The sequence below is a fragment of the Aspergillus versicolor genome (assembly GCF_001890125.1).
Source record: "Aspergillus versicolor CBS 583.65 unplaced genomic scaffold ASPVEscaffold_9, whole genome shotgun sequence".
In the NCBI taxonomy this organism is placed as follows: Eukaryota; Fungi; Ascomycota; class Eurotiomycetes; order Eurotiales; family Aspergillaceae; genus Aspergillus; species Aspergillus versicolor.
Window position 1 is genome coordinate 564524 of NW_024467532.1, and position 14142 is coordinate 578665.

The 14142-nt window shown below is 51.8% G+C and overlaps 6 protein-coding genes across 6 annotated transcripts; 3 read left to right on the forward strand and 3 right to left on the reverse strand.

Moving 5' to 3' along the window:
- Positions 1-441: 441 nt before the first annotated feature.
- Positions 442-2341, forward strand: ASPVEDRAFT_894451 (uncharacterized protein; the record flags this gene model as incomplete). Its single annotated transcript, XM_040818613.1, has 5 exons — positions 442-503; positions 552-769; positions 837-1807; positions 1868-2099; positions 2153-2341. Exons 1-5 carry the CDS (start codon positions 482-484, stop codon positions 2339-2341), a joined length of 1632 nt encoding a protein of 543 aa, XP_040671322.1. The 5' UTR covers positions 442-481.
- A 1634-nt stretch (positions 2342-3975) lies between these two features.
- Positions 3976-5737, forward strand: ASPVEDRAFT_86903 (uncharacterized protein; the record flags this gene model as incomplete). The annotated part of the gene is made up of 2 exons (XM_040817933.1): positions 3976-4838; positions 4894-5737. The coding sequence occupies 2 exons, from the start codon at positions 3976-3978 to the stop codon at positions 5735-5737; spliced, it is 1707 nt and encodes a 568-aa protein (XP_040671323.1).
- A 42-nt stretch (positions 5738-5779) lies between these two features.
- Positions 5780-7200, reverse strand: ASPVEDRAFT_55428 (glycoside hydrolase family 88 protein; the record flags this gene model as incomplete). The annotated part of the gene is made up of 2 exons (XM_040815074.1): positions 5780-7057; positions 7108-7200. The coding sequence occupies 2 exons, from the start codon at positions 7198-7200 to the stop codon at positions 5780-5782; spliced, it is 1371 nt and encodes a 456-aa protein (XP_040671324.1).
- Positions 7201-7458: 258 nt separating this feature from the next.
- Positions 7459-8991, forward strand: ASPVEDRAFT_138951 (hexose transporter protein; the record flags this gene model as incomplete). The annotated part of the gene is made up of 1 exon (XM_040807532.1): positions 7459-8991. The coding sequence occupies one exon, from the start codon at positions 7459-7461 to the stop codon at positions 8989-8991; it is 1533 nt and encodes a 510-aa protein (XP_040671325.1).
- A 69-nt stretch (positions 8992-9060) lies between these two features.
- On the reverse strand, positions 9061-11328 carry ASPVEDRAFT_86906 (uncharacterized protein; the record flags this gene model as incomplete). Its single annotated transcript, XM_040817934.1, has 3 exons — positions 9061-9799; positions 9858-10774; positions 10822-11328. 3 exons carry the CDS (start codon positions 11326-11328, stop codon positions 9061-9063), a joined length of 2163 nt encoding a protein of 720 aa, XP_040671326.1.
- A 989-nt stretch (positions 11329-12317) lies between these two features.
- On the reverse strand, positions 12318-13890 carry ASPVEDRAFT_137816 (Zn(II)2Cys6 transcription factor; the record flags this gene model as incomplete). The annotated part of the gene is made up of 4 exons (XM_040807434.1): positions 12318-13086; positions 13131-13255; positions 13302-13585; positions 13629-13890. The coding sequence occupies 4 exons, from the start codon at positions 13888-13890 to the stop codon at positions 12318-12320; spliced, it is 1440 nt and encodes a 479-aa protein (XP_040671327.1).
- Positions 13891-14142: the final 252 nt, after the last annotated feature.

The window sequence follows — 14142 nt, forward strand, 5'->3', positions numbered from 1 at the left end:
ACTGTCTACTCCTCTGATCGTCAAGGGCAATCTGCGGGGTATGAAGTTGAAACCGATTTGTAACCAGAGTAAACTGTGGTACAGGTCCGGGGGGGAGGGAAGCCCCGCAGTCGGGTTCGCTCACCCCTCTAATAAGTACCTGAAGGAAAATTCGTCTTAGTTATCTCGTATTGATGCCTCATCACCACAAGCGTTCCCCGCAGACTACCCCACACTAACAACTGATTCGTGTCCGGGGGAGAAACTTTATTCCTGCGACGCTGGCCCTGATTGGTCTCCAGAAGCCCCAAAATACAATACGATCGGTTCCCCCCCGGTTTTGAATGCGTCTGATGGTATTATTGGAGAACCCGGGAATGTACCTCCATGCCGGAATGGTATAAAGATAGCCCAGCAAACGGGAAGTTCCAGACACCAGATTTGCGCGGCACATCCTATCAGTGCGATTACCCTTCATCGCTATCTTGTACTCTCGGCCACTATGGGACTAGGCGTTCTGGGAGGTTCGTGCGGTACAAGCCTAAATCCTTGCAGTCTCTGACCGACAATAGATTCCCATATGGTCGACGTGCCTGGGACTGTTCTGCTGGACGATTCTGCTGCTGGTCTAGAAAATGAGAAACCCAAGCTTCGTCTTGGGGCTGGACATACCGTCCTGTCACCTCAGCCAAGTGACGACGTTAACGACCCGCTAAATTGGCCAGGCTGGAAAAAGGAGCTCAACATCGTCATTCTCTGCCTTGGGGCGATGTTGAATGCCGGGACAAACGTGAGTCACTAGGTCATCCCAGGGGGGGGATTTGACGGATCTGGCCACTAATTAGCGTCTCTTGAAGGGCCCTCTGCTGAATGCGTCCTACTTTCCAATTGCCTCAGAACTTAATGTTCCAATGGCAGATGTTGTCCTTGCCTCTGGGTACAACCTACTAGCCGCCGGATGTGCTGGTCCCTTCGCGTGTGCTGCGTCTCGAAAGTACGGCAAGCGGCCGGTATACCTTGCGTCCACGCTCCTCGCGATCATTGGAACTGCCGTAGGAGAAGCGAGAATGGAGTACAAGTACCTTCTTGTTGCTCGGATTATTCAAGGGTTTTCTACCACCGCGTTCGAGTCCCTGATCATCGCCTCGGTTGGTGACACATATTTCGTTCATCAACGAGGCCTGCGGATTGGCGTCATTAATTTCATCTTGAATGCCGCTTCAAGTCTATCCTCTATTATCTGTGGCCAGGTATACACGAGTCTTGGATATTACTGGCTGTTCCATCTCTTTCAGGTCTTTCTTGTCATCCAGTTTGTAGGGATGTTTCTCTTCTGCCCTGAGACGACCTATCTGCGTGAACCTGCAGCGGCAACAGGCGACGCAGCTCTAGAGGCCGTGGCAGTCGACGAGACAGTTAAAGAAGGCTCGTCTCACGTGGAAGTCTACCAAGAGCCTGCCAAGGCCAGTGAATCGTCTGCAGCTACCGGGAATACTACCAAAAGGACCTTTCTTCAACAGCTCGCAGTGTTCAACGGGGTTTATTCTCACGAGGAGGTCTACAAATTCTTCGTGGGACCGCTCGTGGCGTTACTAAATCCAGCTGCGTGCTATTCAATTCTCACATCGGGCCTCCTCAACAGTTGGTACGTCGGTTCATCCATCATTCTCTCTGGGGTCTTTTCCGGCCCCCCATGGTATTATGACGCTGCGCAAATCGGGTACCTCGGCACCGGGCCCTTTATTGGAGGGATGATTGGATCCATTGCCGTAGCTTGGGGCAGTGACCCTGCCATTAAGTACATGGGAAGATTGAATGGTGGGATATAGTAAGTTCCTTTTCTACTTTGTGGATTAGAGCAACGACACTCACTAACCGTGGTTCCAAGCGAACCGGAATTCCGTCTCATCTTCATGCCCATCGCCGGAGTTGCGTGCACAGTTGGGATGTTCCTCTTTGGATATACAATGTCGATCGGGGCCAACGCAATGCTTTGTGCCTTCTTGCAGGGTGTCATGATGTTCGGCGTGCTTGTCGGCATATTCTCAACCCTCTCCTACGGCCTCGATGCGTTCAAGTCCCAGGCGAATGAGATCTTCATCATGAATATGGTATTCAAGGTCAGTCTGCCTGGCTTAGGTCGTTGGCGCACAGCTTTAACGTGTGCTGCTAGAACTTTCTATTCTACGGGCTGAGCGACTTTGCGAATGACTGGGTGGCTGATAAGGGACCGGCCGAGATGATGTACGTCCTTGGGGGGACTTCGCTTTTCCTGGCCCTGCTTGCGCTACCAGTCTATGTCTATGGAAAGAGGCTGCGGAGCTGGCAGGCGAGGAAGGGGATTTACAAGGGGGCACTGTAATTCAACTTGTAGTATAGTAATACCGTACTATCTGGCAATGCGGAGGGTTTATTTGCAAAAACCAGAGTTTAAGGCACTACTCAGCCCGAACAAAACCGCATCAAGTAGCCCGTTATTCTTTTTCAGTGATGGGGAAACCGAAAACCAGCAGTGTCAGCAACTCTTCAACATTAAGCCAAAATCAAACTAGAAGAGCGAGTGATCACGGTATATAGGGGCCAATGCAGATGGGAGGGAGGTTGCGGTTGAGGAAGTGAAGAAATTGGTCGTTACAGCTCCGATGAAGAGGGAGATGAGAGACGTTCTTGTTGCGTTGTGGGTGTTAAGATTGTGGTTTGATATGGCCGAGAGTAGACAGGCTAGAAGGGAAGGTATGTGAACAGATGAATCTCTGGTGATCAGTTATTGTGCGTTAGCTAACCTAGCTCGACAATAAGCTCTACAAAGCATGATCCCACCTCAGGTATATTCGGATATGAAAATTGGGAAAAGAGCCGGGCCGCTTAGGGGTCCTCCTGGAGTGGGATTCTAGGAGGTCTTGCTGCCGAGCTGCTGTTTGTAGAAGAGGTCTTCGAAGGGCCCTTGATGGATCATGATATGAATGGCATATAACTTCATAGTCCAACAATTCACAGATGACTGGATATGTTTTGACGAGATACTACCGTGCACGAGAGATCATGCTCACATGGTAGAAGTGTGATGCCTTTCACTGCCAAAGATAGAATACTAATACTTAAAGAAGCGCCTTCAAGCTAGCCTTCTAATAAAATTACTAAACCACGAGAATCAGCTGCGACATTAACCAATAAGACAGCATATACTAGACATGAAGTAGTATAGGCTTTCAAGAGACAAGGCACATCTTAGGAAATGTACTAGTAGACTAGTAGTAGTTGCCTCCCCGGTGGATGAGAAGTATTTAAATTCTGGAATATATGGAGCCAGTGGGATATCGACCTGGCCTCAATAAGTTGCAGGGCCAGAACTTGTCCAACTTCGCCTAGTTAGCCTCCTCCACGCTTTGCACTCTTTAAACCTTACCAAACTGTCCATTAGCAATATTCTAACAATTACCAGCTTGCTCTCAACGGTATCTCGATATGCCGCCGTGCTAACATCAACTGGCTCAACCAGACGCAGCGGTGAAGGTGGTCGATGACACATTCAAGTTCTATTCTAGTTTTACAACGAGTTTGATGTACTGCGAGAAGACCATCCAAGTGGATGGGCTGCGTTGAAGCCATTTACCGTGGTATATAATGCTTCCATAACTAGGTGAATGTAGTGGAGATCCGTTCAATTTAGACGGGCTTTTTGCAGATGTTATTCACAACAACAATGATGGATTAGCCTGGTACCATATTTAGGTACCAGGTCAGTCTGTTTGCATAGAGGGGCAATGTCTTTATTCCAATGTGACACGACTCTCTCGCTTGATGCTAGTCTTGTTGTTGATGGATATAAGTATGCCTCTAGAACATGTTGATAGCCGTAGGTTTCTTCTAGAATAACTGTCTCAACTGACCACCGATATCTCCAACGATCCACACAAATCTCAACGGAAGTTTTCTATTTGTTTATCATTTGTTGACCTTTGCTTTAGGTACTCCTTCATCCACATATCTTCGATCATGTCTGCTCCCGACAACATCGACCAAGCATCAGCCTCCCTAGACGAACAAACCCAGAGTGACCGAAACGCACACCATGTCTACAGCTCCGACGAGGAAATCCCCTTTGGCACTCCTCTCGCAAAGCTCCAAGCCGCCCCAGACCCGCTCGCAAGCCGGCGCAGGACGCACCCTTCTCTCGCAGACGCGGCACCCAATATCACAAATCCATGGTGGCAACGCCTGTACCCTGAATACGCCGACGATGAGACGCTGGTCGATATGGGGATCTTGAGCCCTCCGGCAGACGACGACAAAGATCACACGCAAGAACAAACAGGACAACCAGAGTCCGCCGCCGCGGCACTCCAACGCGGGGACAACTCCCCAACCCTCATCCTCCCATGCAACATCTGCCTCCAGGCAAAAAGCCTCCCCGACATCGCCATCCTCCCTTGTACTCACGACTGCTGCGGCGAATGCATCAACCGCCTCTTCGAGAGGGGTCTGAGTGACGAATCCTGCTTCCCCCCGCGCTGCTGTCCCAGTAGACCGCCCATCCCGTTCGACGACGCGCGTATCTTCCTACGGACCGAATTGATCGAGAAATATGAGAGGAAGAGAGCTGAATTCCAGGCCCCAGTGCATGACCGGACGTATTGCCATCTGCCTTACTGTCGGACTTTCATCGACCCGGCTACCATCCTCGGGACTATTGCTACGTGTCCGGCGTGCACAGCTATTACTTGTGCGCGGTGCAAGAACGGAGAGCATCCGGGGCGCTGTCAGTACAATTCCAACACGCCGAGGGCGGGAAGAACATGGACGACATGTTATCGGTGCAGGCGTGCGATAGAGCGGACGGATGGATGTCTATATATCAGGTAGCTTTCCTTTCCCAATCCTCTAGTCTGTGAAATGATAGCTGACGTTGGATAGATGTCGCTGTGGTGTTCTTGTCTGCTGTACATGTAGTCGACAATGGGATATGAACCACCGGCACGAGGACGAGGTCTCTGTTCGCGCGCTTCCTGTCATTGTGTCGGATTCTGTCATTCGAGGTCGATCGCAACCTCGGCCACTTCCTGAGGAAGGCGTCGGGAATGACAAGGGGAGTGATGGGGATGCGGATGATGAGGATGAGGAGGAGGGTGAGATAGGGGAATTGATTGACGTGTATTACGACCACCGGGATAGGACCCCAGAGCATGAAGCATCTCAGCGCGATATGAGTTCGGAGCATGCAGGGTTTCAGCGTGAGGTTGATGAGGAAAATCGGGTACGGGAGGAGAGAGATGCAGAGCAGGCTGAACAGGGGAGGGATGTGTTTTATGATGCGCCTGAATATATAGAGCAGCAAAGCGACGAGAGCGACGGAGGCGTCAATATCGATACAATCGGTATACCCATCGGACAGCCGGTCTTTAACGCGGATGCACCATTCGATCCAGGAGTCGAGGGCAGGGCTGAGGAGTTTGTCGGCGAACTGTTTAATGAGCAGCGCCAGCAACAGGGCGAGGAACAGACCGAGATTGAGGACGAAAGCGAGGTCGAGCAGATCAGTGACCACGACGAGGTTGCAGAGAGAGTCCTGCACGGTCTTGGGATTAACTGCCAGCATCTCCAGTGGAGGGAAGTGTATGGCCTTGGTCGATGTGAGGACTGCATCCAAGAGCCCCCTGGCAGACGCTACAGGTGCACAAATTGTGGGATTATCGTGTGTAGGACGTGCAGAGAAGAGGTTGTGCGGTATATCGTGTTTACTGGGCGTTTGTTTGATTGATTGATATCTTGATATCTGGACAATATCGACCAAGACAGCTTGTTACCATCCCATCCCCAACAGCCTGTTCCCGAATTCCAGCAGATAGTAGTCCGCATACACCAGTCCATGGTCGCTGTACCGGTGATGGTCCTTGGAATTGTGGTTGGCCGTTGCGTTCTTCAATATCGCATCAAACCGCTCCCCAGGGAGTTCATCTTCCACTGTCAGCCCTACCAACCTCGCCTTTTCTCTGGACAGCGAATACTCAATCGTCTCAGCAACAATCCTAACCGCAATGCTCCTATACCTCTCCGCCAAAACCCCCTGGCCATCCGCACCCAAAGCCGCCGAAAGAACGAACATTCCATTCGCCGCAATAACCCCAGCAGACGAATCCCTCAGCGGGCTATTCTCATCCTCAACCGGCGCATCAAAGTCCCAAAGCGGTACATACCGTCCAACCGTCCTACGCGGATCATCCTCCGTCGGTGCCGGCCGTTCCACACACGCCGGCGAACCCTCCAACCGAAGGATAAAGTACTCCGCCAACCCGCAGGCAACAGCAAGAAACTCCCTCTCCTTCGTCCAGGTATACGTTTGTGCGAACCCCGTTATGGCCCACGCCTGTCCACGCACCCAGGTTGAGTCCTTGCTATACCCCTGTGCGGTGCGGTGCTCTTTTATACCGCCTGTCCTCGGGTCGAAGTTTGCGACGTGATATGTTGAGTATAGTGGACCCTCAACTTCGTCCCGACTCTCCCGTCGAAGAAGGGACCGTATAACCGTACGAGCATGTTTGGTGGCTATATCCGCCAACCCCGGCTCGGCAACATGATGAGAGGCGTAATACAGCAAATCGAGATTCATCATGCTGTCCACTATAACGAGGCAGTCGTCTTCCAAGCTTGTGATATTGACGTCTGACTGCACCAACGCGTCCCAGCTGCGGATTGCCCCAACGCCGGGGACGAACCGGGAGGCGAGGCTGCGCGCGCCGGTGATTATGCCGTCAAGACTTGAGGCGTTGCCGGTGAGTTCCCAGTCTCGACGCAGCGATGGCTGCAACATGAACCCGAGATCGTGGGTGTCCGTGCGTGTTGTCATGGCCCTGATTGGGCTGGTCCAGATATTGCATAGCTGAGTTAGTTCATCCAGGAAGGCAGTTCTGCTTGAAGCGCTGCGGTTCATGAAGGCCTGGGGGTATTTGACTGCGCGCTCGCGCAGCAGATAGAGAAGCCCTGGGAAGAAGCCGCAGGTCCAGAAGTCTGCGTCGCGGAGGACGTACCGGCCGGTGCCTTCATGCTGGGGGACGAATTCTGGGTAGACGGTTGGTGGGTTCTATCACGTTAGAAGAAGAAATGATATACACTTGAAGCTGTATAGCGTACGTTGTTGTTGAGTGCTTCTGTGGCTACGCGTAGCACCTTTGCTACCACGTTCTCGGAGAAGACCTCCAACAGAAAATCACTTTCAGCAGACATGATACGATGATGATGTGATATTTCAGGCTGGTCCGGGTATAAATACCCCGCAGAATCCTGGACGAATCCCGGTTTCATGAGACAACATCGATTGGTGCATTGGAGTATATAATTCCGCTAATAGGATCAAAGCCCTATATCTTCCATCCGACATCCCCGAACCCCGGATTCTCAATTGCGGGGGCTATAAGACCCTTAAAGAAGGTACTCTTTCATTTTAATTCACTGAACAAAGGTATTCCTTCATTCACTATCAACATGTTGTCTCACTCTGATAACTTCGAAGGGCTTGCGCTCAAGGACGTCATCCCCAACGACCGCAAGCCCTGGTACAGAGATGGCACCCTCATCAAGCTCAACACCATCCTACTCTGTGCTCTTCTCACCCAAATCGCCTCTGGCTATGACAGCAGCATGCTGAATGGCATGCAATCACTCCCCCAGTGGGAAAGCTACTTCGGCGAGCCAACAGGAACCCGTCTGGGAGCCATGACCTTTGGCCCTACCGGCGGGACTCTCATTTCAGTCTTGATATCCTCGCAGGTCTGCGAGAGATATGGCCGTCGATACCCAATCTGCGGGGGGTCACTGATCATCATCGTCGGTGGAATCCTGCAAGCAGCAGCAGTCAACTACGGGATGTTCGTCCTGTCTCGATTCATCGTGGGCTTCGGTCTCGGAATCGTTGCCACCGCTGCACCTCCTTTACTCACTGAAGTCGCATATCCAACTCACCGTGGCAAGCTGGTCTCGTTCTATCTCGTTACCTGGCCGCTGGGCTCCCTCATCGCCGCTTGGGTCACCTACGGCACATTCAAAATGACCAATTCCTCCTGGAGCTGGCGAATCCCAAGCGCCCTGCAATGCTTCTTCTCCTTAACCCAAGCCATCTTGAGTCTGTTCGCACCCGAGTCTCCCCGCTGGCTGATCTACCAAGGCCGGTCCGAAGAAGCACTCGCCATCCTAACAAAATACCACGGCCACGGTGACGCAAACAGCCGGCTCGTCCGCTTCGAAATGGCCGAAATCACAGCAACACTGGAGATGGAAAAAGCGCAGCGCCTGTCTCGCTGGACAGAATGGCTTTCTACCAGGGGAAACCGACACCGTCTCTTTCTTGCCTTGTATATCCCGGCCATGCTACAGTGGTCCGGAAATGCATTGACCTCGTATTACCTCTCCAAAGTGTTGAACACGATCAACGTAACAGACGCCAAAACCCAGCTTATTATCAACGCCTGCCTCTCTGTCTGGGGCTTCCTAACAGCCGCATTCTTCGCGACATTAGTCGACCGCGCAGGGCGTCGCAACCTCTTCCTGTCTGGAATGGGCGGGATGGGAATCGCCTATATAATCTGGACAATCTGCTCCGCCCTGAACCAAAAGCACAATTTCGAGGATAAAGGGTTCGCAGCGGGCGTGCTGGCCATGATCTTCGTCTTCAGCGCCGCGTACCACATGTGCTCGCCTGTCGCGCCAACATACATCATGGAGGTGGTGCCCTTCTCGCTCCGGTCCAAGGCGGCTATGATGTACCAGCTGACGGGCAATCTGGCGGGGCTGTATAATAGCTTTGCGAACCCGGTGGCGATGGATGCGATTTCGTGGCGCTATTATATTGTCTGGTGTGTGGTGATTGGAGTCAATTTTGCTCTTATCTGGCTGTTTTTTCCTGAGACCAAGGGGAAGGGGCTTGAGGAGGTTGCGGAGATCTTTGATGGGCCGGATGCGTTGGCGGGGGTTAATGCTATGAGGCAGATGGGGTTGGATGTGAAGGAAGAACGGGTTTAATTACCTAACTGGGTGTAGTTATCAGATATTCTATCTCAATGGAATAACTTGGTGTCCAGGCACTTAGCCCTATACCACTCGAGGATCCCACTCTGTATCAACCTCATCCACCCCCTCCAGGATATCCTCCAGACTAACCAGCTTGAAACTCGCCAACTCTGCCGTCCCACCATTCTCAAGCTGATTCGCATCATCATGAACGACCAGCAGCCCCTTGGGGAAATCCCCGTTCAGCCTCGTCCCAACACCAGCAACCCCATCCGTATTCGTCACCCCATCAACCCCATCCGCCTCCCCAATCGTAAAGGTAAGGACATGCTCATGCGGCGCCTCTCGCCGTAAAACAGAATACGCACTCACCCCCTGGCACGACACAACCAGAAGCCCCTTATCGGCTGTTTTTCCGTATAGCAGAGACAGCCCCTCGACGTCCGCATACACCGCGCCGCCAACCTCCGCAATAAGCGTCCCATTTGTCTCTGAGTCTGGCTCAGCATCATACCGCCATACACCCAGCGCCTCTTCACCAAGGAATAACCACCCATTCTCTTCGTCCGTAACACATCCTTCAGGCTGTCCACCGGAACCACCAGTGAAAGACCTGACAAGCGTGGTAGATAGCGCAGTCCCGTTAGAGTGCAGCTCATATTGAAGATACTCTCCAGACTTGGCATTCACGAATAAATACTGCTTTCCGGAGTTTGGCGAGCGGTACGTGCACGAGCCGTAGACGGTGTAGTCTTCCGGTGTTGGCTGGCTTCCACCGGGTATAGTCTTTAGATGGCCCTTTGGTGTGATTTCAAACAAACTGTCAAAAGCATCAGCAACTCTCTCTCTATATATATACTGGTATAGGGTCGTCGTACCAAAGAGTGTCATCCCCCCTACAAGCCGCATAAGCTAGATCAACCCTCCTCCGGCCATGCTGAAATCCATAAATCACATCCACATTATTCGGCTCTGCCGCCGTAATCGTCTGGAGTAATGTTCCCCTTAGGTCAAAAACCGCCAATCCGGCACCACTCCCTGACTTGGTCGTGGTGATGATAGTCGATGTATTCGAGCTGTTGGGGGATATCCAAATCGCAGGATCATCACCGTCGCCACCGTTGGCGTCTGTTTCGTATTTCGCTGACGTGCCTAGCCAAGAACAGTCGGGGCCTGCGTAGGGGGCGTCGCAGAGACATTCGTTGGGGCCGGTGCAGGATCCTTGCGAGGAGCAGGCGTTGGGGCAGGTAAATGTCTTGCATCGTGGGCCGGTGAAACCTGCAAAGCAGGATAGGGTTCCGTCTTGGTTCTTGAAGCCGTTCTGGACGGGGATTTGGGGTGAGCGTCCTGGGGTGTATGTTGTGTTTGGTTTCAGGTTCAGTTGTTGGAATACTGGCTCCAGCGAGGCGGTGCCATAGCCATTGGCAGAGTCTGACTCGATGGCGAAGCTTAGCAGGCCGTATGGATATTGGCTTGAATTGGCTTGGTGGATTGAAAGCCCGGCGATTTCGATGTCTTCTGCTCCGGTTACGGTTAGTGAGCCTTGTAGCTGTAGGTCTGGTGTGTAGACTTCGATCTTGTCTGTCTGGGAGACGAGGACGTAGTGCGTTTCTGATATATAAACGCCCAGTCCTGATATCTCGTCGGTTACTTGTCCAAGCACCTCTATCTCAGGAGTAGCTGTAGACTCGGCGGCTGTAAAGGAATAGATATTCTCGTCCTCTGCAGCAAAGTAGACAAGGTTATCTGCGACAGCACACGAGCTCGGTTCCACGGGCAGTGGGAATGTTTGAATCTATCCGCCAGTCAGTAACATATAACTATCTATAAAAAAAAACCAACCTCAAGTATTTCCAGGCTTCCACGATCTCTAACCAAGAACTGCATCGCAGCCTTCTTCCCGAAAAGGAAGAAATAGTTCCCCCACGTACACAGACACGACCAATCCCCAAGCGCTTTCTTCTCAACGCCAGCAACCTGCTTCAAACTATTGACATCGAACAGCCGAATCAAGGAGTCTGGGGCAGCAATTGACACGACCACATCCTTCCCCTGGTTGTCGATATTGTACAGCACACCGACAGTCTTTGTCCGGCCGGGCGTAACCTCCGCAGCCTGGGTTAGGGTTCCATTCTGCGGTGTCAACGCGAAGCTGCGTATTCCACCCGTTGCAGCGCCGCCATCATTGCCAATAAGCAAAGAAGTATTCCCGCTCGTTCCGTAGTAGAGAACCGACTGGTCGGACTCTACCTCATCTGTCAGGGCTGAGATGGGTAGGTCTGCTGTCGGAGAGGCAGCTGCCCCTATGCATAGGGCGAGAACGGTGCCAACTAAGCGTGGGAAATGCATTTCTTTGTGTATCTTGCTTGACAATCGTTTAGAATATTCGGCTTGGGGGAGCTTTATTTATGTATTGTCGTGCCAAGACGCCAGTGTCGCATCGAGATCGCGCGATCCCTCGTGTCAGGACCTGCGGTTTTTATTGGTGTGCCTGGATGTCCTCGGCTGCATATTAGTCCAGCCTTGAGGTTACGTTTACTTGCAGGGTTGAAATATTTTGGATCGGCTGAGACAATGGGTATTTCTTTATCGTGTACTGAATGAACAGTAAAGAGACAATGTCTATTCAATATAAAGACTATTCAAACAATGAAATATACAATGATGCATAATATAATATAAAACACACATCTCATACCCAGAAAGCCCAAACAGAACCTCCCAACAGGAAAGAACAGCAACATGCCCACCCAAACCCTAACAATCATAACACCCCCAAACCAACCCCCCACTCCCTCCCACTGGATTCTACTAATCGGGCCCCACTCCTCCTCCCAAACCCCCTTCTACACAGTCCTACACATCCTATCCACAGAAACCGGATACACGGTGACAGTCGAACAAAACGACACCGCCAAACTCGAGACTGTAGACGCTGCATCTACCAGTCCCGAGTGCTGTCTGGTTGTTTGTGACGTGCCGAAGGGGAAAGAGGGGTATAGGCTTTTCGGGGCGCTGGAGTGGGCTCTTGCCCAGGTACAGGGGTTTCCATATACACGTACACATTCACATGCACGTGCGGATGGGCAGGGGTGTTTATGGATTGAGGTGTTGCTGAGTGTTCTTGCACAGTGGGGGTGGGTTGATAAATAGTTTTCGGTGGAATAATATAATATATTCTATGTAAGAGCACGTGTCAGGGCAAGCATGTTCCCAACTGGGCCAAAAGATCACTATAACCAGACTCTACAGTCTGGTCTGCCCCGATCGTATCTATATAGTCTATATAGGTCGTGACATTCTGGGTCATGGTTAGGGAGCTAAGTTGAGGTATTTATTTATATTGTATGTATATCTGAGTTTAATACAAGAGCACTCGGGGAGACTGTATGTGGTAATGCATCGGAGTCAGCAATATCTGTAACATCCGATAAATCTGTAATATCCGTTACAACCGGGCGGAGAATACCATCCCAATGCGGTCTCAGGACGGTATCCGCCGTGTCTAACCACAGAACGGTCTTCACGTGCATCACGACATCGTCCCAGCTGCGTATTTGCAGGGAGTGGACGATTGCCTGTGCGCGCTCTGCGAACCATTGATAATTCGGCGTATTTGATGACGCCGCCAGTCCAATTGCTAGGAACCAGACGTCGATGGAGACTGGGAAGTGGGAGTCGAGGTGGATGAGGGTTGTGAGGAGTTTTGAGACGATCGTGCCCATTATGAAGTCGTGGGAGTAGTATGTTGGGCCGTGGATGAGGAACATGTAGAGGATGGTGGTGTAGCGGATGCTTTCTGTGGTGGGTGATGGTGATGTTGGCGGGTATTGTGGCATTGTTGCGAGTAGTCGGTGGATAACGAAGCATGTCAGATCGTGGAGTCGTGTGCTTGATAGTGGCACCTGGTGTGCCCTGTTAAAGACATTGCGTAGGCGGGCAAAGACATTGCGGACTTCGGCATCGTCTATGAGGTCCAGGGTGTTTGCAAGGTATGGGTCGTCCGGCATGTCCAGCTGCCACTCCGGGACCAGGGGGAGCCCGTCCCCCATTCCGAAGTCGTCTTGCGTTGGGAACTGGGGATGGCCCATTACGAGCATCGATACCCTAGTAGTGTTAAAACAGTTCTATTAACATACAAGGGCGCATACCAGCTGATCATTCGCGCAGTTAACGGGCTCGTCTGCCGTACTGAATTGATCCCGCCTCTCATCTCTACTAGCTTCTTTGCCCCGTCGACGTGCATTTGGCTGACCTTGACATTCCCTTTTCCGAACTACGGTTGTTAGTGGTAAGTAGTGGTAAAGAGCTCGGGAGAGTACCTCAATAGCAGCCAGGGTAATGACCGAGTTCATAGTCCCATCTTGAACAGCCAATGATGGATCCTGTACTTTGCGTCGCAGCAGCGCTACAGAGTCTGCCATGAGAACCTCCGACGCGTGGAAGCCCTTCTGGGCGAGTAGCTCTTCATCAAGACATGCTGTCTGCAGCGAGACGTGAAAAAGTGCCGGGTCGCCCAAGGCAAGGGGCCACCACGAGACAAGGAACGGATTCGATGTTGCATTGAGGTCGAGTGGATAATACTGGAATGCAATTTTATGCAGGACTACATGGTCAGCATTCGCCACCAAACGGTAGGGGCGGCGTACAGCTATATATCAGACGCTGTACATGTTCGCGGGGCAGTCTGGTGACTGGGTACGAGTCAAATGGGTCTAAAGAGCCAAATGTATACTCGCTTAAGCCAGCAGGGGCTGCATTGTGCGTGACAGCCGGGGCAGTCAAAGGCTGGTTCGCGTAGACGCACGGGACGTTGCGCTTGATGCAGCGAGAGCAGCGGGGAGTGCGGAGGTCGCAGCTGTGCTTGTACTTGGCACAAGCAGCACAGGAGCGGCGAAGAGTTGGGCGCATTTCAGATAGAATCAGATAGTATCAAATATCAGATCAGACACCAGAGACTGTTCCGAGGGCCAATCGCAGGGTCGCTTTTACTATGGCAGGAAACTTACGGGGTGGAACAGCAGTCACTGGCATTCAACCACGTCCACATCACAGCCGGTGTCTTGAATCAGTAGCAGAACAGCGCGGCAGTAACAATCAGGCAATAAGGAATGAACCAGTCAGTCAACGATCGCAATGGGAATGAATCAGTGTCAGCGTCAG